At 41.0% G+C, this 24,045-nt stretch overlaps 1 protein-coding gene across 2 annotated transcripts in view; it reads right to left on the bottom strand.

Annotated features, from left to right (window-relative positions):
* septin2 (septin 2) overlaps positions 1-24,045 on the bottom strand; it is a 117,383-nt gene that overhangs the window by 19,401 nt on the left and 73,937 nt on the right. For both annotated transcript variants that reach the window (XM_072255802.1, XM_072255801.1), the window contains exons 7-9: positions 23,372-23,489; positions 3,700-3,801; positions 1,932-2,077 (exon numbers count right to left, since the gene is read on the bottom strand). In XM_072255802.1, the coding sequence (XP_072111903.1) occupies positions 1,932-2,077; positions 3,700-3,801; positions 23,372-23,489 (366 nt within the window). The remainder of the gene's footprint in view (positions 1-1,931; positions 2,078-3,699; positions 3,802-23,371; positions 23,490-24,045) is intronic.

Genomic DNA, 24,045 nt, shown 5'->3' with positions numbered 1-24,045 from the left:
TGTGATAAACAGAATGGCATTAGAACTTAGCCATAGTGAACTCAAACAGAAAATTATTGCACCACAGCTCCAACTGAATAGTTGCAAGTGGTTGCTGACACTCAACAAGTGCACACCACAATTCCACGATAATGCTTTGACAGCCCTGGCAGAAGTAGCAGTTACACAAAGTAAATGCACCTGCCATTGTTTTGAAGCACAGACTTGAAAAGCATTCAGGTCAATTCCAAGACAAAGCTGCACAGTGGTGCAACTAGAAAGGTGCTACCCCACAGTTATAGATCTGATCCTGACCTCAGGAGTTGTCTACATAGAGGTTGCACGTTTTCCTTGTGATTATGTGGATTTCCTCTCGGCACTCTAGTTTCTTCCTACTTCCCAGCGTCATGTGGGTTGATACACTAACTGGTCACTGTAGACTGTTGCACTGTGCAAGTGAATGATAGAATCTGAAATTTAATGGGAACAACCTTCCTCAAAAGATAATTGGCAGGTCAGCTTTTTTTTTGAACTATAGTCCTAAACTGTGGAATTCAATACCTAAAACTATAAGGGATGCAGACTCAGTTGACACTTTAAATGCCAACTCAAAACCTATTTAACTCTGCTATTAACTACTATCTTTGTCTTTTATTTTCATATTTGTACTTTATCCATTTGTAAAGCACTTTGAACGACATCATTGTGACAGAGCAGGTCTGCCACATGTAATTTTGCGCCACCACCCCCTCCCCCCCCCCCCCACCGCCAGTAGCCTTGAAATCCTCATTGTCCTGTCTGACGGTGCTGAGGTCATGCTGCACATGGTCAGGGTGGGCTCAGTGGAAGTGTTAATTCTGGGGTATGGGGAAGAGTACCAGCTTCTGAAAATGGTTATTCGTTGCTTAATTTTGTTGCGCAATGTCATTGTGATCTTATTGTGAGTATATTTGTGATTGTGAAGGAGGATGTGAATTCCTGTATTTTAGTTTTGTGTAATTGTTCAGCCTTATGGTAACAAGTTCCCCACATTCCAAAGAATGGACTATCCCTTTTCTCCTAGCATGAGAAGATTGCCGATTACAGTTCTCTTTTGGCAAGTGAAGAGAGAAGAAGCGTGTGGGAAGGTGTATTACTTCCAGACTGAAGTTTTGGAACTATACTCCTAAAAGTCTGATGGTATATATCTCCATTTTTCTCTTTTGTCGTTTTTCCTAATTTGCCATTTTTCCAATATAAATATTTTTGTACTTTTTGTAAAAGTTTTCCATTTTTATTGCAACCTGTGGTCTGAGTTTTTAAAAGTCCACACCTTCATAAGGGGACACTACTCACCAAAACCCAAGTGTGACAATCATGCATATGAAAAGTGTTCTATAAATAATAATTATTATGAGAGGATTAAGATGGATTAGTGTAATGGGTCTTTGATGGTTGGCATGAATTTGACAGGACCTATTTCTGTGCTGCATGATTCTATGAGCAATGCTCAAATAGTTCACTTTAGCCAAGACAGGTGGTCACTGGCATCAGATGCTGTGGTTAAGGGGAAAAAAAAGGAATAAAAACATCTAGGTTTTCATTTCTACAATACTTGCATTTGGGAATGTACATTTGCCTGTTAAAAGAAACATGTGGACTTGTATGCAATTTAATTAGTTCATGACTCTTTATGATCTATGACAATGGGCAGGCATATTTGACTATCAAAGCTGTGGAGAAAAAAAAACAGGTAAAAATACTCAACTCTTACAAATGTTAAATTCTAACATAGAAGCATGTTTGCAAATCCACTAGCATTAAAATCCACCAAAGAAACAATTCTCAAAGAACTCAGATGAAACATTTGAACACATTTAAAAACATGGCACTTCATAGCTGCCTGTTTTCTTAATATCTAACTTGGGATTTCAGGATTAACTTTTTTTGACGTATGCAAACAGGACACCTACATTAACATTGTTCTCAGCTTCAGAAAGTCGTTGTGCTCTGGGTTCTCCACTTCCACCACTCCCCATGGATACAAACGTCCTCGGACCTTTTTACCTTTTGCCTCAATCAACTGATTTGATCCAACAACAGCAAAAGGGATGCTGGTCTAAGTTTACAAGAGAGAACATATCAGTCCAACATTAGCGCAGCTGTTGTGGCTAATTCAGTTAGAATAAAAATAAACCTTTCCATGGCTTCAAGAAACAGAAAAGATCAATTAAAAATCTGAGAAACAGACACATTATATTAAAAATACACTGTAACTTGCAGTGAAAAAACCCTGAAGATCAAATATAATCTCAAACACCTTTTGCAGAGGATAATAGTCGCAAGCCTATGTTATTAGTTACTTAAAGACTAAACATACAGAGAGCAAATAATCACATGGCATCTAATATGTGACTATCTTCTCTGCTTTCACACAAGATTAACTAATCCTTGCCCACATATGTGATAAGGTGAGACCAGGTCCTCATGTCAACAGAATTAATGGGATCAGTTACAAGGTGATAACACAAACAGACGTAATGTACTGCAAACAAAAGCTATGGGACTGAAAAAAATGACCTATTATCATAGATGGATGACCACTTCTTAACCAAAGAGAAAATTACATAAAGTTGTAGAATTCAATAGTTTCTGGAAGGCCCATCCTCTCACAGACAATTCCATTGTTCTATTCATCCCTCACCCCATCTTCTTTGCAACCTAAAACTAACTTGTTTTGCTACTCAGATGCAAGGCTTCAATTCGAAATGTTAATTTTCACACAAGCTGCTTGACCAGCTATTAACACAATTTTCTGTTTATATTTCACATTTCTAGCATCTGAAGTTTAAAAAAATTCTATTTACTAATGCTAAACTTGAAGTTCCTCTCAGTTCTCTAGCAGGATTTCCTTCTCATTTTCTTTTTCCCACAATCAATAGTTTGTTTCCCATGGCTCAGTTAAGATTTCTGACTAAAACTTGTTTCCTGAATAATGTTCCATTCTTAATGCCATGTCACTTACATGCTCTTCACCTCTTTCTGCAACAAGACTCATGGCCCTTTTCCTTACAACCTTTTCTTTACCTGCACCATACTTTCATCATATTACATCCCCAGCCTTCCATCATGTTCCCCATCCCACTACACACCTGAACCCCTCTGCATCTTAAAATTTAATCTTCAGCTCATCAGTTCTGATCAAGGTTCATGAAACACAGATCAAACAGACCAGTCTTAATTACTACAGCAGATGTACAAGTCTCAATTTCAGCTCCAGCTTCAAGGTTGACCTAAAAACTTCCAATAAAAATGGAAGATGACAGGTCTCAAGCAAAGCAAAAGTAATTGCTAAAGAATTGATTACCAAAACTCAATTAGTCAAAAAAAAATCAAAGTTCAAGAAAACTAACCATTTTCACTTCCTTTGAAATAGCTAACTCTTGGAAAAAAGCAGACTGCTTTGCTACAGAGTTTCAACTGACAGTGTTTGTGTAACTCCTAACTTCAGTGCAAATGCGAAGTAACACCACCTGGCATCAGCATAATGCAATTTGGCCTTAAATTGCTGACAGAAGCCCAGGATTAAACCAGAATAAATGAAGAACAAGTTATGCATCAAGAGCATATACATCTGAGTGGACCACAATCACCTAAAAGTTTCCAAAAGCCACCAAATGAAGAATAATCAAGACTTTTGAATTAACATCCACAAGTTAAAAATTTTTTGCGTTTAAGTACCTTAAGAACGCGAGTTTGCTCCTTGAAATCTTCATCTTCATCAGATTCTGCATCAGGCAGGTGGTAAATCCTAATACCGTGTTCCTCAATCTCATCAAGGATCTTAAAAAAATGATAAAGAGGATGCAGTGAATTCAGACAAGATATCTGACAAATCAGATCAGACAAGTAAAGCTGTTACTTAAAAATCAAATTCACAGGTTGAGGAGATAGAAAATTGAATTATTGATTTTCAAGATGTGGACATTGGCAAGCCCAATAATTTTATGCATTCATAATTGTAATTCCAGAATGCTACAGGAAGATCAGGTTGAACAGCAATATTCTTTCTCAGAACATTAAGTCAGCACACTTGCTTAACTATAATGTACATGTGACATGCAAACACAGTAAAAAAAAATTAATTTTAAATTGAAGAGCTGAATGCTCTGCAGTTACATTCCCAGCAGATTTCTACCACTTGGTTCCACCAATGAGTAGCAAGGTATAAACTGATATAATTTGCAAGTGGTGCAGTAGGGCAGCTAGATACAGTGCTGCCTCACAACCCTAGCAACCCAGATTCAATCTTGATTATGTGGAATTTGCACATTCTTCCCATGACTACTTTTGTTTCTCCTCAGATCCACCCAAAGGGGCCAAAGGAAAAGCCACAAAACCTAACAATGAGGAACCCATTACTACCACTTGTCTTCCCTATATATCCACTGTTTCTGGAAGGATTGCCAAGATCCTGAAGAGATACCAGATTAATACCTTCCACAAACCCGTGGGGAAGCTCAAATCACAGCTTATACAGGCCAAAGATGACCTGGGACTCATGTTGGCTGGTGTTTACAGAATTCCCTGTGAATGCGGAGCAGTGTGCTTTGGCTATTTGGGTAACTGGAGAATCACAATGGACATCGGATTCACTCTGACGGCACAAAACTACTGTGCCCTGCTAATGGCTTTTGGAACTGCCTGCCATTGAAATAAAACTAGAGGGAAAAAATTTTAACAAAGACAAAGGTCTCGCTTCAACTAAGAACTGGAATTGAATTGTAACCAAATTGGGACAGCGGAAAACTGATTGGATGAGGACTAACTGATTGGATGAGGATCAGGAGTGACGGACAATGAGAGTATAAATACCACTAGACTAGACCAGACTTGCCCAGGCATCACCCCTGATGAATATGACAGAGTCTGTCATTGCAATGTTGATTAAAATCAATACCTGTACCTACCTGGGAGCCTGAGAATTGTTTATTCGCCACTGGTTTTCTTTCTACCCCAAAGACATACGTATTTGCATGCTGCTGAAAATTGCTCTGGTGTAGATGATCAAAATCAAAGTTATAGATAGAATCCTTGTTGAGTGGTACCAAAAAGTTCCTTTATCATGGTGGTGATTTGATAGCTATTTAGAAAGCATGGTAAAGAGACAGAGGGAGAATCTGGTGATGGACTTGAGAGGAGACAAAGTTTGATACACCATAGATTGGCTGGGCCAAATGGCTTTTCCTCATTGCTGCAGATGCTGGATGATTCTATGTAAAACAGAAGTGTGCAGGAAGACAGAATTTGAGGACCACAAAATTCTGCAAAGATATCGTATGGCATCATAGCAGTTAGCGCAATGCTTTACAAAGCCAACTGCAATACCATGGTTCAGTTCTTGTTGCTACCTGTAAGGAGTTTGTACATTCTCCTCACGTGGGTCTCCTCCAGGTGCTCCAGTTTCCTCCCACACTCTAAAGACATACAGTAACTTCTGAGTTACTTTCATACTATATTAGTGCCGGAGGAGTGGCAACACTTGTGGGCCGCCCAGCACGATCCTCATTGGTTGGATGCAAATGTCATTACACTGGAAATGTCACTTCCATGTGGATGTGACAAAGCTAAACTTTAAAATCTAATCTTAAAAGGCTGCAAAGCAAACTGTAATAAATTTTACATGTAATTTGTTGGGTCTGGACAATAGCATAGACCAGAAAGGGATACAAGTAATGGTCATAGCAGGACAGTCAAGATAGGATGCAAGCAACCAAATTTTGAATGTATGAATAGATCTGTTTGGGAACAAAAAGTTCAGATTTACTAAAGTCATGTATGAAAGTCTCTCTGCTAGAGGGCAAATGTCAGGGGAAGGTATTAGTAAACTGACCAGATAGTAGACAGAGGAGCTTTATCTCCACTAAATTCAAACAGGATCCTGAAAGGTCATCTGTAATTGATTTTACAATAAAAAAGCAGATTTTAAAAATATTGCTGTCTATCCAATGAAGGATATTGGCTAACTATTAATAGTTAAACAGTCAATTCAATGGCCTGAAACTACAGAGAATTTACAGCACAAAACAGCCACTTGAGCCAACTAAAGACTGTTTACATTTCTATTCTCTTCTCATTTTGTCACAGCTTTGTTCATTCTTCATTTACTTTTCTTTAAAACCACTGACTTTTGTAAGTAATCTAAATTAAACGTTTGTCTACAATGATTAATGTGGCTGTTAATAACATTATCACAAAGAGCTACAAAGTTAAGGTACAACTCTTCAGAAGCCACAAATTATCAAGTTAAATCAAGTTCAATGTAGCATGGCAAATTGCAAACCATCTTGTAGAATGTATCAGTAGTTACCACAAGTTACCAAGATTAACCTACGATTAATATGAACTCTGTGATTAGAACAGCAACAAATCCACAATTGGTTTCTAGCAACACTACTGCAAGTAACTTTTGATGTTAATACTTTAAGTAGCAGTCCTCAATTACAAAAGAAACCAGAGGCAAAGGGAGGCAAGATACAAGCAGTAAGCCACTTCAGTTCCCACACGGTTCAGACCAGAGACCGTAACTTTCTTTAAAACATACTTAGCAGTTTCTTCTGTGGATTGAAGCAGAATTAATTGCAAAACTGACATCCACCCAATAAGGCATAAAATGGCTAAGGTATCTTCTGTAACACAAAAAGTCAGTTAATTACTGCCTCATCTACCGTTACTCAATAATATGTACAGGTAACTGTGATTAGGTACATGTTAAAGTCCAAACTATTGCAGTCCACGCAGATTTAATAATTGAGCTAAGCACAACAGTATTGCTCTCCATACAGGATCTATAACCAGAACTGCAGAGGTGCAAAATGTGGCTTGATTCTGACACACACACACACAACTGCGCCCCCCCCCGCCCCCACCAGGTCAAATTCAAGTCCAAAGACTTAAATACATAAAGCATAAATTAAAAGAATGCTGCATTATTGGCATAATGGCATAGTGCCTTTTGGATGAAACTTTAGCAAATGAAAGGGTCCCTTGATACTCATTCAAAGATTAGGTAAGTTATCCATGATGTCCTGGCCATCATCTGTCCTGCCAATGCCAACGTAGATTACCTGGGCATTACTTCATTGCTATTTTTGGGAGTAACTATGTACAAGTTATTGCAAGATTTCATTGCAAGTTAAATGTTTTGGTACACCTTGAAAGGAATACAAAACTTCATAAATGATTGCGGGAAACGGTAAGAGGGACACAATTATTTGAAAGATTTTTAATTTGGCTTTTATAATTAGAGTGGAAAACAGTGGAGGCTCAGAAAATGAAAGATGCAGAGATTCTGTGCTACAATATACAACTGCATGATTACATAGCTCAGAGAAACTCTAGTGACAGAAGCATACTCAGCCTCTCCAGTCTCTCTCTCATTCCACCTGTAACCTTTGGGTAACCTTACATCCTTCATTTATCTACCACTTCCAATCCTTATTGGAAGGGAATTCCAGTGACTCACCATCCCTCAAAAATGTTACTTTGTGTCTTAGATGAATCAAAAAAATTCATCTCCATCCTCAGGAATTTGTTTCAATTAAGTCCCTTCCCACTTTCCTAAGCCAGTGAGTACAAGATGTCCAACCTTTCCTCAATTGCAGACATTAGTCTCAATTGCTCTTTGAACTGCTTCTGATGCTGCAACATCAGGGGACTTGTACGCAATTCACCTTGCTCGAATGCAATCTGACCAATAGTTTATGTCATGCAATCTCACTACTTTTATAACCCTCACAGCAATAAACAATTACATTCTATTAGCATTCATGTTAACACTTATGCCCAAACTGTCGCTTTTCAAAATTCATCCTCTAGTACCCACAGGCCCTTCCACATCAGAGTTCTATTTGCCCACAACTCCGACAATTTGCTACCTCAAGACTTTGGTAGTGCTGGACCAACAGATTTTTCCAGATGATTGAATATTATAATTTTAATTCACATTTTAAAATGGGTACTCGATAGTCCAAGTTATTTTTCTAGGGAACTCATTGTTTGTAAACTAAATATGGGAAATGGAACTCTGTAAACCACTGCATTTTTCCTTTAGATAAAGATTCTTTATTTTGCCTGTCAAAATGGACAATCTCATATCTTACTTTATTTTTCAGATCTCTGCCCACTTATCTACAGTATATCCCTCTGTACCCTACTTCTGTTTGTTCAGAACTTTTTACCCATCTTTGCATCATTAATAAATTTAGCAAGCACACCATCAGACATTCATACAAATCAAAAAGATAAGGCCCCCTCATCAACGCCTCTGGCACACATTAGTTACATCTTACCCAACAGGAAAAGATTCAATTATGCCTTCTTACTCTTTCCTGTTAGCCAGCCAGTGTTCTGTCCATGCTAATGATACTTCTTACACAACGAGCTTTTATTTCCACAATAACAATTTGATGTTTCACATCAAATTCCTTTTGGAAATCTCAATGCACAACATGTACTGATTCACTTTTTTCAAGAGCATTCACTTTAAAGAACAATAAATTTGTCAATTTCCTTTTCACAAACCCATATTGACTTTTGTTTTTCCATAATATGGTTAACAATAATTTTTGAATATTTCTTTAAAGACAAATGCTGAGCCGCAGCTTGCTCTCTTTCTTTCTGAATACAAGTACACAGCTCAGTGATAACCGAACACTACAACTACAATATTACAGGCATACAAAGCCAAAAGAACTTTCAATCAAAATATTGAGCAAAAGTGGAATAAATTTCTGCAAATCACATTGCTCATCTGTGTTTAAAAGTTCACTGCTCTTCAATTCAATTGTTATTCAACCATACTGGAACACAGACAGATGAGTCAGCATTACTATGGGGTCAAGGTACTGAAATACATAACAACAGTCACACACAACACATTCACAGAATAAGAGTCCCCGTGACACTGGCTTGATGCCCCGTCCTCGCACATACAAGTCAACAAGCCCATAGAGGAGCAGCTTAGGAGAGTCAATAGCAACTCCTTTGCTTGTATCTTCGGAAACAGCTCTATTTCCATCTTTAATATCTCTATTTTTCCCTTTCAGGGTTCTTTTGAAGACCCTGACCTGGAGTTACACATTGACGACGATTCTTTGCGGGAATGGGAGCTGCTCTTGGGGTTTCACGATGGGCCATTATTTGGCATGCCAAGGGGGCTTGGCCTAAGAGCTCAGCTCGCCTCAGGAAGTCCGAGATTCCATGGCTCTGGAGACAGTGGGGGGGGGGGGGGGGAGTGCAGGGAGAGAGATAGGAGGTGGTGCCCGGGCAAGAGATTGGTGTGCCATGGGAGTTAGAAGATCTCGGGGGGGGAGGGGAGGGAGGAAGGGGAGGGGGGAAGGGGAGGGGGGAAGGGGAGGGGGAAAGAGGGGCGGATGGGGAGGGGGAAAGAGGGGAGATGGGAAGGGGGAAAGAGGGGAGATGGGAAGGGGGAAAGAGGGGGGAACGGGGAGGGGGGGAGAGAGACAGACACTGTGACATGTCGAATACCAGGTGGACAAGTAGTCTTTGGAATACTGCAAGTCTGTGTCTTTGCTGTTGTTTTGCTCACGCTTTAGTGCTTGGTGGTGGGTGCTGATGCTTTTTTTTGGCTGGTGGGGGGAGGGGGATCATTGCTTTCTGCCGCTTGCGCGCGGGAGGAAGGGGAACTAGGGGGTACTTTAGGGTTCTAACATTTAACTGTCATTCATTCTTTGGGGGCACTCCTCTGTGTTCGTGGATGGTTGTGAAGAAAAAGCATTTCAGGATATATATTGTATACATTTCTCTGACATTAAATGTAGCTTTGAAACCTTTGAGGATATCAGTATAATACAACGCAGAATATGCATGTATATAGTTCAGACTTCCCAGCTCACCAAGACCATCTCTCAACTAGCCCCAACGACCGCTAGGTGATACTGCAACTAGTCCTCACATATACAGGTGTCTCCCGCTTTTTGAATGTTCGCTTTACGAAACCTCACTGTTACCAAAGACCTACATTAGTACCGTTTTTACTAACAAGAGGTGTTTTCACTGTTACGAAAAAAGCAGCGCGCGAAAAAAAATCAGTGCGTGATAAAAGGCTGCGCGCGCCCCGAGCAGCCGCTCTCCCCTGGATTTGGAACGGCATTCTAGCCAGCATTGCTTAAACACGTGCCTGTGAGCAGCCGTTTGCAAGATGAGTTCTAAGGTATTGGAAAAACCTGAAAGAGCTCGTAAGGGTGTTACACTTCACGTAAAACTAGACATAATTAAGCGTTTCAATCGTGGTGAACAAAGTAAGGACAAAGTGAGTTTGGCTTGTGGAAGCTGACAAAGATGATGTTGAAGAGGTTTTGGCATCCCATGACCAAGAACTGATAGAAGAGCTGATGCAATTGGAAGAGGAAAGGATAACAATCAAAACCGAATGAGTAATGATAAAGTACGACTTTAATTTTGAAAGGGTACGTAGGTACAGGGGATATTTGCAGGATGGTTTGAGTGCTTACAAAGAACTGTATGATAGAAAAACGCACGAGGCTCAGCAGTCAAGCAAGCCTTCCACATCAGCCACAGCAGACGACGAACCTCAACCTTCAACATTGAGGCAGGCAGAGACAGAAGATGAGCTGCCTGCTCTAATGGAAACAGACGACCATGAGATGACACCCCAGCGTCCCACCACCCCAACACCCAGGCCACGAACAGATACCGATTTGTGGAGAATGCAGCGGTAGCCGGGAGACACACAGCACATCTTTAAGAAAAAAGCCGAAATAAACATGCTATTTAATTAGGTAATGCCTGGCACGTAATTAATTAGCTTGTTTATTTCAGCTTTTTTCTTAAAGATGTGCTGTGTGTCTCCCGGCTACCGCTGGACCCCTGCATGCTTCGCGGCAATGTATCGGGTCACTGCCTGAAGGGTGGGGGCCACTGCACCACCCCAACCTCCGACTCAGCCTAACTCACCATCATCAGCGTGCTCGACGCTGTCCCAATTCCGGTAAGTGATACTACACTGTACGTACATTATTTCTACTTTATATAGGCTGTGTATTTTTACATGTTATTTGGTATGATTTGGCAGCTTCATAGCTTAAAGGCTACTGGAGAGCGCTTGTGCCGTGTTTTTGCTGACGGCGCTTGCGTGAGATTTTCGCTACGGAGAACAGTTTAGGCAATGATTGTGGAAAAGGATTTCTACTTTATATAAGCTGTGTATTTATCATATCATTCCTGCATTACTATATGTTACTGTTATTTTAGGTTTTGTGTGTTATTTGGCATGACCTGGTAGGTTATTTTTGGGTCTGCGAACGCTCACAATCATTTTCCAATATAAATAAATGGTAACTGCTTCTTCGCTTTACGACATTCTGGCTTACGAACTGTTTCATAGGAATGCTCTACCTTCGGATGGCGGGGAAACCTGTACAGGCACATATAGAATATGAGTAAAAACACAATCAGACAAATATTTATGTATGTAGTCCAGACCGCTCAGTCCAATTGAAACCTTCAGTTGACCACAAATGCACTGACACAGCTCGGACATCTCTCCCCAACAGCTGAAAAGCAAGCTCAAGTCCATTGAGTGCCACCAAAAAAATCTGCAGCCGATCACAAAGGTGCTTGCCTTCTGCTGAGTGAAACACTGCCACCCCCAGCGAAGCACAACGGCTTCGTTTCCTCACTCTGTCGGCTGCAAACAAGTGATACCACAGCTTCAGGCCTAGTCTTCGCTACAGCCGAGGCCAGGGAGTTCCCTGCTGTCTGGCCCTGCTCTCATCAAATAAATTAGTGATTCGAATTAGCAGTGTACCAGATTAACAGTGCCCAAAGGGGTCTTGCAATCACAAGAAAAGCGACTATGACGGACACTCGCTGCTTGACTGAGCCTCAATAGACTCAGGTAGCAGCACGGTGCACAGCTCCTTCATTATCTCTGCCAGCGAGCAACTCGCTGATAGTGTAGACCTGTAAGTTCTTAATGTACAGTAGAAGCTTGCTAACATTGGAAATACATTTAAGTAGAATGGTAGCACTGCATGTTGACCCTGTAGAAGCCGCTGTGACTAGTCATGCCACCATCTTGCCAGAACCAGGACCTGGATAGTGGGGCTCTTATTTGGTGTTACCATTTTTGAAATCTGCACAATGTGCACTACTAAATCACATCTATTAGCAACCAGTACAGGGCATCACTCATTTTACATCACACTTAAATGCATCAATAGCTAGACTTGAAGTTGAAGACTTCAGTATTTTAAAAATTCTACCACTCCAGATAGTCCCAGAAGAACTGTGCAAACATTTGAGAATGTTTCAAGTTTTATAACTCAATGGAAATTTCAAATCTGATCTCTCAACACCAACTCCAGAAGTGATTGCAGAAGTAACCTGAAGTTATACATGAGTCTTTTACAAAAACAATAAAATTATCAGCAAATTTTATCCTGAAGTTTTGTTGCTAAAATTTTCCCTGCTGCATATACTCAAAGGAAGCTGCTGATCAGAGGACCCAAAAATCTAGAGGAGAAAAAAAAGAGCAAAATTCAATACTAAGAGCATTTGCATTTCCACCTATTCATCTTTTTTCTCCAGAGAATAGTTCAAAACAAGAAAATAATGTTAAGTCTTTACAGAACACTAGCTAGATCTCAGTCACAGTGCTGTGTGAATTTCTGAGTACCACACTTGAAATATTAATACCTTGGAAAGAGTAGAAACCGTTTATTAGGTGCATACACAGGATAAGGGACTTCCATTAATGAACTAAGGTTGCCCCATGGAGAAGTTAACAGGAGACTTGATTGAAATAAATAAATAAATAAAACATGAACAGTTATAAAGCAAGAATAAACTTTCCCACAGCAAACACAACATTTAGGGCAAGTAGGGAAGATCCAATGACAAATATATCACACTGCAAGTTGTGATTGTGATTATAAAGTTCATGAGATTTTAAAATGCCGGCTGGTATCTGTAGTGGACTTCAAGGCAATGGCCCCAGGTTCGAATCCATCCGGCTTCTTGGATGTTTTCCATCCATGCTGGGTTGTGCGTAAAGCTAGCAACTTGGCCTTGTAAAAACGCAGATGATTGCTGAAGAAACATCAAGGTCATCGCTCAATGTGTGGAGAGGATCAATAACAAGAAGAAGAATTTAAAAGTAGACCATCTAGCTTGAGCCTGCGCTACCATTTCAAAGGATACTGGCTGAATCGGTGCCTTGTCCAATTGAAAGCAGATTATGAAAATATACTAAATGCATTTCAGTGGTTAAATTCAAGAAAATTGAATAAACAAACAATTATAGAACAGAGATGTATTATTATACAATTTTATCACTGTACCTTTACATGAAAATCAAACAAAATAATGCAGATGCTGGAAATCCGATGTAACGGTCTTGTGCAAGGTCTACATACCAAAACATTAATTTCTCTCTCTATAGATGCTGTCTGACCTGAGTATTCCCAGCATCTTTCTGAAATTTTAACAATGCTGGTATAATTAAATGATGTATCAGAATTAAAGCAGGAGAGGATGAAATTAAACTTAAATGAATGCCTGTTAATTATTTGGCAACATACACCCAGTGACCACACTATTAGGCAACTTTAAAGTCCTCAGTGTCATTTCGGGTACCTGTCCTGGGCCCAGCATGCAAGTGCAATAATGAAGGAAGGACACCAGTGCCTCTACTTCCTTAGGGGTTTGCCAAGATTTGGCATGACATCTAATGCTTTGGCAAACTTCTATAGATGTGTGGTGCAGAATATATTGGCTGGCTGAATCACAGCCTGGTATGGAAACGTCAATGCCCTCGAATGGAAAACCTTACAAAAAGTAGTGGATGTGGCCCAGTGGATCATGCAGTGGTAAAGCCTTCCCAACCACATCTACACAGAGAATTGTCACAAGAATGCAGTAGCCATCATCAAGGATCATGGATGATGGAGGCACCCAGGCAGGACATGTTCTCTTGCTGTTGCCACCAGCAAGGTGGTACAGGAACCTCAGGACTCATCACCACCAGGTTTAGGAACAGTTACTAACTCAACCATCAGGCTCTTGAACCAAAGGGGATAACTTCACTTGCCCCATCAATCACTGGACTGTTCCCACAACCTATGAACTCATTTTCCAGGAATCTTCATCTCATGTTCTCAATATTTGTTGCTTTTTTATTATAACTATTATTTATTTATTTTTGTATTTGCACAGTTTGTTGTTCTTTGCACACTGGTTGCATGTCCAGTTGGTGCAGTCTTTCATTGATCGTATTATGGATATGGGATTTATTGAGTATGCCTGCAAGAAAATTCATCACAGGGCTGTATATGGTGACATATTTTGATAATAAAATTTACTTTGAGCTCTAGCAATTGTTGTGCATGAAAATTCCAAGAAATCAGCAGTTACTGAGATGGTCAAACCACCCTTTCTGGCACCAACAATCATTCCATAGTCAAAGTCATTTAGACCACATTTCTTCCTTATTCTGATGTTCAGTCTGAACAATAAATGAACCTCTTGACCATGTCTGCAAGCTTTAATTCATTGAGTTGCTGTCATATGATTGGCTGATCAGTAATATGCATTAAGGTGTACAGATGTACCTAACAAATTGGCTACTGAGTGCATTACATCTATAGCTGTATTCCAACTATAGATATCCCTCGAAACACATCCTGAACCACTTGCAAAGAACACAGCATTGAGAAAGTTTAGTTACGGCCTTTCAAAACCCCACTACAGCAGCTGTGGAAGTTTGAAATTCTACTTAAGGATCCAGAATTCTAAAAAGACCAGTATTAGCAAAAATATGAAGAACCAGCTAGTTCTCCAAGTTCCTTAAGAGATAGGAATATGCCGTCCATACCTGGTCTGGCCTGTGCTTATGGATTCACCCGATGTACCTGATTTTAACTGTCCTCTGAAATGGCCTAGTAAACTGTTGTTTGCCAGCAACTTAACATACATAGAAACATAGAAAATAGGTGCAGGAGTAGGCCATTCAGCCCTTCGAGCCTGCACTGCCACTTACTATGATCATGGCTGATCATCCAACTCAGAACCCTGCACCAGCCTTCCCTCCATACCCCCTGATCCCCGTAGCCACAAGGGCCATATCTAACTCCCTCTTAAATATAGCCAATGAACTGGCCTCAGCTGTTTCCTGTGGCAGAGAATTCCACAGATTCACCACTCTCTGTGTGAAGAAGTTTTTCCTAATCTCAGTCCTAAAAGGCTTCCCCTCTATCCTCAAACTGTGGCCCCTCGTTCTGGACCTCCCCAACATCAGGAACAATCTTCCTGCATCTAGCCTGTCCAATCCCTTTAGGATTTTATACGTTTCAATCAGATCCCCCCTCAATCTTCTAGATTCCAACGAGTACAAGCCCAGTTCATCCAGTCTTTCTTCAAATGAAAGTCCTGCCATCCCAGGAATCAATCTGGTGAACCTTCTTTCTACTCCCTCTATGGCAAGGATGTCTTTCCTCAGATTAGGGGACCAAAACTGCACACAATACTCCAGGTGTGGTCTCACCAAGGCCTTGTACAACTGCAGTAGTACCTCCCTGCTCCTGTACTCGAATCCTCTCACTATAAATGCCAGCATACCATTCGCCTTTTTCACCGCCTGCTGTACCTGCATGCCCACTTTCAATGACAGGTGTAGAATGACACCCAGGTCTCGTTGCACCTCCCCTTTTCCTAATCGGCCACCATTCAGATAATAATCTGTTTTCCTATTTTTGCCACCAAAGTGGATAACTTCACATTTATCCACATTAAATTGCATCTGCCATGAATTTGCCCACTCACCCAACCTATCCAAGTCACCCTGCATCCTCTTAGTATCCTCCTCACAGCTAACACTGCCGCCCAGCTTTATACAAATATAAATAAGAAGTTTTATAACTTGTACAATGATATAAAGTCATTGAACCTACTCCCCCTAAGATCATGGCTGTGGTTTTGCTGAACCTTTCCATTTTCTTACCAGATCCCTATAGCTTTAGATTTCATCACCAAAAATCAGTTGTTACTAGTCTGTCGTGAACATATTTAATGCCTCAACATCCACAACCTTAGGTAGAAAATGCCAAAGATTTACAATCCTGTGAAACAGAAACTTCTTATCTTCAGTTCAAAAATACTCACCTTTCTAATTCTATGCTTTCCAGCACTAGTAAACATCCTTGGACCATATTAATCTCTCGAGACTCTTACATGTCATAATCAAAACTCCAATGAGTAGAGACTAATTTTTTACCAATTCTTGCTCGATAGAAAAGTCCCTTATCCCAGGAATCAATCAAGCATATCAATAAGATATATATATCTCCTCAAATCTCCCGGGAGGGGGGAGAAGATGGCGGTGCGAAGACAGTGCATGCGGCCACTTCAGTGATGAATATCTGTTATTTGTCAAGTAGGGGATCGTGCACAATCCTGATTTGATGGAGACAGACGTGACAGCACAGTGGAACATCTGGAAAACTTCTGAAATGTCTACTTTGCTACCGCTGCTACTGTGTGGTAATCGGAATCTCTGGATCTGAAGGCCTTGAAATCCTCGGCTTTGCGTGTTTCAGCGGCCGGGAAGAGGATGAAGGCGCTCGGAAGCTCGGAGTTTTTGGACAGATGGACTCAGGGTCGGCTGCTTCCAAGGTATCGGCAAGTTGACGGTGCCTGGAGGTTTATGGCAGGGAGTTTCTCCCTTTTGCCGCCTGCTATCGGGGACTCGAGAATCGAACCACTCGGGATTTTCAGACTATTATTTTTTACTGTGCCTACGGTCTGTTCTTTATCAAATTATGGTATTGCTTTGCACTGCTGTAACCTGTTAGCTTGACATCAATGGTTGGGAAGTTGTTGGAGTCAAATGTCAAGGATGAGGTTACAGAGTACCTAGAGGCATATGACAAGATAGGCAGAACTCAGCATGGATTCCTTAAAGGAAAATCCATGACAATCCTATCACAATTTTTTGAGGGAATTACCAGTAGGCTAGACAAGGGAGATGCAGTGGATGTTATATATTTGGATTTTCAGAAGGCCTTTGACAAGGTGCCACACTTGAGGCTACTTAACAAGATAAGAGCCCATGGAATTACAGGAAAGTTACATACGTGGATAGAGCGTTGGCTGATTGGCAGGAAACTGCGAGTGGGAATAAAGGGATCCTATTCTGGTTGGCTGCCGGTTACCAGTGGTGTTCCACAGGGGTCCATGTTGGGGCTGCTTCTTTTTACATTGTATATCAACGATTTGGATTATGGAATAGATGGCTTTGTGGCTAAGTTTGCTGACGATACGAAGATAGGTGGAGGGGCCGGTAGTGCTGAAGAAACGGAGAGTCTGCAGAGAGACTTGGATAGATTGGAAGAATGGGCAGAGAGGTGGCAAATGAAGTACAATGTTGGAAAGTGTATGGTTATGCACTTTGGCAGAAAAAATAAACGGGCAGACTATTATTTAAATGGGGAAAGAATTCAAAGTTCTGAGATGCAACGGGACTTGGGAGTCCTCCTACAGGATACCCTTAAAGTTAACCTCCAGGTTGAGTCAGTAGTGAAGAAGGCGAATGCAATGTTGGCATTCATTTCTAGAGGAATAGAGTATAGGAGCAGGGATGTGATGTTGAGGCTCTATAAGGCGCTGGTGAGACCTCACTTGGAGTACTGTGGGCAGTTTTGGTCTCCTTATTTAAGAAAGGATGTGCTGACATTGGAGAGGGTACAGAGAAGATTCACTAGAATGATTCCAGGAATGAGAGGGTTAACATATGAGGAACGTTTGTCCGCTCTTGGACTGTATTCCTTGGAGTTTAGAAGAATGAGGGGAGACCTCATAGAAACATTTCGAATGTTAAAAGGCATGGACAGAGTGGATGTGGCAAAGTTGTTTCCCATGATGGGGGAGTCTAGTATGAGAGGGCATGACTTAAGGATTGAAGGGCGCCCATTCAGAACAGAAATGCGAAGAAATTTTTTTAGTCAGAGGATGGTGAATCTATGGAATTTGTTGCCACGGGCAGCAGTGGAGGCCAAGTCATTGAGTGTATTTAAGGCAGAGATTGATAGGTATCTGAGTAGCCAGGGAATCAAAGGTTATGGTGAGAAGGCAGGGGAGTGGGACTAAATAGGAGAATGGATCAGCTCATGATAAAATGGCAGAGCAGACTCGATGGGCCAAAGGGCCTACTTCTGCTCCTTTGTCTTATGGTCTATATGTTATAATTATGCGGTTTTGTCAGTGTTAAGTCTTTGATCTGTCTTGTTTTCTGTGATATCACTCCGGAGAAACATTGTATCATTTCTTAATGCATGTATGCATTTCTAAATGATAATAAAAGAGGACTGAGTGTTCTCATAATCTAAAAAAGTTAGAGTTAGTCTCCAAGAACTGTACCATTTCATTACAATTCAGTCCAATTTTGTTCACTTCAATCGTTGAGATCAATTATTTAACTTTAGAATCTTTGTTCTAAGTCAGTCCAACTATCAGAACAATATACCACAGCCAGATCTTATCCATAATGCTCTGAAATAATACAAAGGCAAGTAAGGCCCTTATCATAGCAATAGCAAAATTTACAAAAATACATGAAGATGGTTCAAAGGCAGATTGGAAATGAGTATCAAAGCAATGAGAGTATGTTAAAAAAATTAAAGTTTAGTGAAGATCCAAGGAGAATTCTCAGATTGCACGAGCATCCAAGTGGATAATGGATGAGTAAAAACAGGTGCAGAATTAGCTCCGAGCAGCAGTCTTTTGGATAAGCTAGTTTATGGAGAACAGTGAATGGGTTAAGGTGAATCAAAATGAATGTAATATGCAATGGTATATAGTTACTACAGTATATTTTCTTTAATATTCAATATCAAAAGGTGCTCAATGACAGGTTTAAAGACAATTTCAAACAATTAAAAAGGGTTTTCTTGTGGCAGATGTAGAACAAAGCAGTTGTGGCATGGTAATCAAAACTATGAAAGCAGAGAAGCCATCTTGTGCAGAATAGCACATAGTGGTAGAACTTTATTGCAAACATTTAAAAATAATTTAAAAAGGTTTTCCAGCAACACACATCAAAGTTGCTGGTGAACGCAGCAGGCCAGGCAGCATCCCTAGGAAGAGGTACAGTTGATGTTTCGGGCCGAGACCCTTCGTCAGGACTAACGAAGTTTGGTTTTTCCTGATATGCCTCAAAGACATTTTGACATGAATATTGGCTATTCTGTTGGGGCCAGGTAAGTAACAGAGCAAAGTGATGGTCAGCTCAGCAGGCATCAACTCCAGTCATGATGCAGATGACAGACTTCTATTTGATTGTTCACTCTGATAATGACAGAAGTCTAACAGTCACCAGTGCTTGGACTGAGGGTGCTGCCACGAGAATTTGTACTAGGCCCTTTGGCAAAAAAGCAGATGCTGATTATAATAAAGTCATTCACCAAGACAATAACTCTACTGTAGTGATCTTTTCTAGCTCCTTTGCTAAGCATGTCTTTCCAAAGAAGTGCATCCAAGTCAATGAGGAGGATCAGTTTGTACCTCCCTGGGATGAGGGTCATGGGTTTTCTCAAGTTTGTGTAAGGGGTTTCTTCTTTTATGTTACTGCGTAGGCTAATTAAATTGGCTTCTTAATGGCTTTGTTATGTTAAATGCTGAGAAAGTTCTCTCGCTAGCAGCTTGTTTGGGTTATATTATTGATAAAAGAGCGAATGAACCAATGGGTGCCCATGTTATTCTTTCTAGTGTGTCTGTAAGCTATTGTGAAGCGCGGGTTTTCGGGGAGAAGGCACGATGACAGAGAGAGGATGGACAAGGTGCCCAGCTGGCTAACGGGGTCAGACCCCGAGCAGGAGTCCGAGGTCCAGGGTCTTTGGCAAGGAGAAAAGACGGAGACAGACTCGTGTGGAGCGTCTGGTCGACCACCGTGGTTGGTCCCAGGCGGCAGGTCGAAGTGGTCAGAGGGGATTGAATGGTTAAGAGAGGATCGTTACTAGAGCTCCAACTGTTTGTGCACGAAGAGATTGAACTTTAACAAGTGTGGTGCCTTTTATTTTCCTTTTATATTTTATCTCTATTAATTATATAGTTCTAGTAATATCTATAAACTGTAATTCATTTAATTGTATCTGGTGTATTGTCTGTTATTTGGGCAGGGTGGGGTACATCACACAGCATCTACACAAACTAATTACCCAGTTTGGCAGGGCCAAGGGCTGTTTCCCTAGACAACAGCGAGTTGAGCGACCCTGAGGCATGCCCGGGGGGGGGGGGGGGGGGGGGGCTACATTTGGAATCCATAAATATTGAGGCTCATGGATCTTCAATGCTCAGCTGCTCTGGGAACAATTCTGGGAGCAGCATTAAACTGATAAATTGGTTTATTACTGTCACATGTACAGTGAAAGACTTGCATACTGTTCCTAGAGATCAATTCATTACAACAGTGCATTGAGATAGCAGAAGGTAAAACAATAACCGAATGCTGAATAGTGTTACAGTTATAGAAAGTGTAGTGCATACGGACAATAAGCTACAAGGCCACGACAAGGTAGATTGTGAAGTCAAGAATCCATCTTATTGTACAAGGGGACCTCTCAACAGTCTTATGACAGCAGGAAGGAAGACGTCCTTGAGCCTGTTGGTGTGTACTTTCAGGCTTTTGCATCTTCTGTCCAATAGGAGAGGGGAGAAGAGAGAACACTGAGGATTTAGGTATGGTCTTTGAATACATTGGCTGGTTTACCAAGGTGGCGAGAAGTTTGGACAGCGGGGAGGGGAGCGAAGGCTGAATTCCATGATGTGTTGAGCTGTGTCCACAATTCTTTGGAGTTTCTTGCTGACATGTGAAGAGCAGTTGCCATATCAAGCCATGGTGCATCGAAATTGGATGCTTTCTATGGTGCATTGATAAAAATCGACCGTCAAAAAGGACATGCCAAACTCCTCTAGTCTCCTGAAAACGTAGGGGTGCTGGTGGACTTCCTTGGCTGTGGTATCTACATGGTTGGACCAGGACACGTTTTAAGTGATATTCACTCTGAGGAACTTGAAGCTCCCAACCTCAACACCATTGATGTAAGCAGGAGCATATGCATCACCCTTTTCCTGAAATCAATGAACAGCTCTTTGTTTTGCTGACATTGAGGGAAATACTTTTGTCACGACACTCAGTCACTAGGCTCTGTATCTCGTTCTTATACTTATTATTTGACAATACAGCCCACTACGGTAGTATCGCCTGCAAACTTGTAGATGGAATAAGGATCTGGCCATGAAGTTAGTGTATAAAAAGTAGAGTAGGGTGCTGAAGTTGCAGTTTTGTGGGGCATCAGTCTTGCAAATAATCATGGCAGAGGTATCGCTGTTCATTCTTGCTGCTTGTGGTCTGTTGGTCAGGTAGTTAAGGATCCAGGTGCAAAGGAAAGTTCAAGTCCCAGGTCTAGGAGTTCAAAGGTGTGTTTGCTTTGTATTATCACATAGACAGCAGAGCTGTAGCCAATAAACAGTAAATTAATATGACTGCCTTTACAGTCCAGATGCTCCAGATTATAGAGCTAAGGAGATGGTGTCCACTGCAAACGTGTTTTGGCAGTAGAAGAATTGTAGAGGGTCAAGGTTGCCCAGGCAGCTAGAGTTGTTGTGTGTCATGACCAGTCACTCAAAGGACTTTATGATGGTAATCATTAAAACATGCTTATCTCACTTTCCCTTCGGATGAGATAACGGTCTTCTTAAAGCAGGTGGGATCCTTAGACTGATGCAGAGAAAAGTTTAAAAAGTCTGCAAATACCCTTCCTACTGATCTGCACAATAACCAAGGACACAACAGGAACGCCACCCGAGCCAGTTTCTTTCTGCAAGTAAGCTTTCCAGAAGATTGATCCTAGTATTACAATGGTGACTGAGCTTGGGTACATTGGAATGTGATAGGGTGGGTGGTGACATTCCAATCCACTTGCGCTCATATCACGCAAAGAATGTGTTAAGCTCATTGGAAAGGGATGCGCTGTTGTTGGTAATGTCACCTGACTTTCAAAGCCCTGCCACAATTGACAGCTGGTCTAGAACTTGATTTTGGACTGGTATCATCACTTTGCATCCCTGATAACTTTACAGAGGTTGAAACACAATTTCTTGTATAGGTCAGGGCCACCTGATTTGAACACCAATCCTAGACCTCAGTGGGAAGTGGATCTCCTGATTCATCCATGGTTTCTGGTTTGGGAAAATCCAAATTGTCCTCTTCAGTATACAGTCCTGAACACTCTTGCTAATTAAGACCACAACAGTGGTGACATACTCATTTAAGATGGCTGCTGAGTCTTTGAACATAGACCAATGTAGAGAGTCAACAGTAACAAAGAAAATCAGAGCTCCTCATGCCAGCACTGTACTGGATTCTCGGGTTTCAGCTTCTGTCTACAGGTTAGATGAAAAGCAGCCTTGTGATTGTATTTACCTAAATGCTGGCAGGGTGTTGGGGAGAGAAGGCTGGTGGCTTCGTAGGAATCTTTGATGCTTGTGTAGTGATGGTCAAAGGCATTTGGATTCCTGTCGGGACACAAGACACGTTGGTAGTGTTTTAATACACTCAAAGTTGGCCTGGTTCTCATCACCGGCAATGATGGAGGACCTCAGGGTATCCCTTTTTAAGATTGCTGACCACAGTGTATAATCCATTGAGTACAAGCTTCGCATCCACCTGGAATGGGATGGATGCTGCCATCAGGATAGCTGAAGTTCAGGGCCTTTTTGAACCAGAACACCATGCCTTTCTGAACAGTTTCTTTGACTCTTACCCGAAAGGGACTGTGGAGAATCTTCCCAGTTTGGCTGCCCTCAAAAATTAGTCTCCATTCTGTATACAATACCTGCTGGCATGCAGGCTATTTAACTTCCAAACTCAATGCAATATTGCACTTCAACAAGCTCCCTACTGGAATTAATCTATGGAATGAATGGAAAACTGTTCAACCTTCATTACATTTACTCCAGAACTAACTTGTTTTTAAAATATAAAGTTCCTAATTCAACCCCCCCTCCCCATTCTCTAGGCTGACCCAATTAACCCACCTCCCCCATTCTCTGGACTGACCCATAAGAAGCTACACGTGAAGGAAAAACTGCAAGATCAGTCCATCTGAGATTCAGTCATATCTTATGACTGAGCTCTATAGTGTCTAAGGAAAGTTACAAATGAGAGAATGAGGTACGTGGAGCAGCAATTAGTGGGGAAAGCAAACCACTGTGAGTCACTATGTGCCATAGCTCAAGTTTTCACTTGAAATACAAAGCTTCAAAATACGATCCTCTAATTTCTTAGAGAACATTACACACTGATTACTATGCTTACCCTTCTTTTGAGTCTCTCTCTTTCCTTCAGTGTAAGGGTGTCTGCCTTGGCGATGACAGGAACAACATTTACTTTATTGTGTATAGCTTTCATGAACTCCACATCTAGAGGCTTCAATCTAAAAATTAGAATAAAATGAAACAGACAACATAATTACTCATAAGGATATTTATAAGCACTGTGACTTAGTCTGAATTATTTTTGTCTTGTTTATTGAAATGAACAAGAGAGAAAAGAAGTGGAGAAATAGAAACAGAAAAATAATTTTAGCTTAGCAAGTTGGACTGATCACATACGAGGTCTTTCAGGCGGTTATACCCTCTCATCTGAGAGCAATGTCCTCTATCCCACCTCCCTTCTTCTTGCCCCAGCCCAAAATGTTTTTTCAGTTATCTTTACAAAATCCTGACAAAATCTGTTATCACCACCATTCAAGGCAATGAATTCCAAATGGTTAACACTTGCTTTTATAAAAGATTCCCTCAACATGGCAGCTCTTTTGCCAATCACTTCATCGCTGCAGCTTTCAGCATGTATTAGAAAGTTTTTCATTATTCTCCACTCAATCTACCTACTTCATGATTTTAAACACTATTAAATGATCAATATTCCCTGATTGGAGAACAATACCAATTTCACTATTCATGCAAGTGTAGTCCCAGATCCTCTGTTCC

Source organism: Mobula birostris, chromosome 4 (assembly GCF_030028105.1).
Source record: "Mobula birostris isolate sMobBir1 chromosome 4, sMobBir1.hap1, whole genome shotgun sequence".
NCBI classification, from domain to species: Eukaryota; Metazoa; Chordata; class Chondrichthyes; order Myliobatiformes; family Myliobatidae; genus Mobula; species Mobula birostris.
Note: the sequence above shows the minus strand (reverse complement) of the source record. Positions and strands in the feature narration are given on the sequence as shown.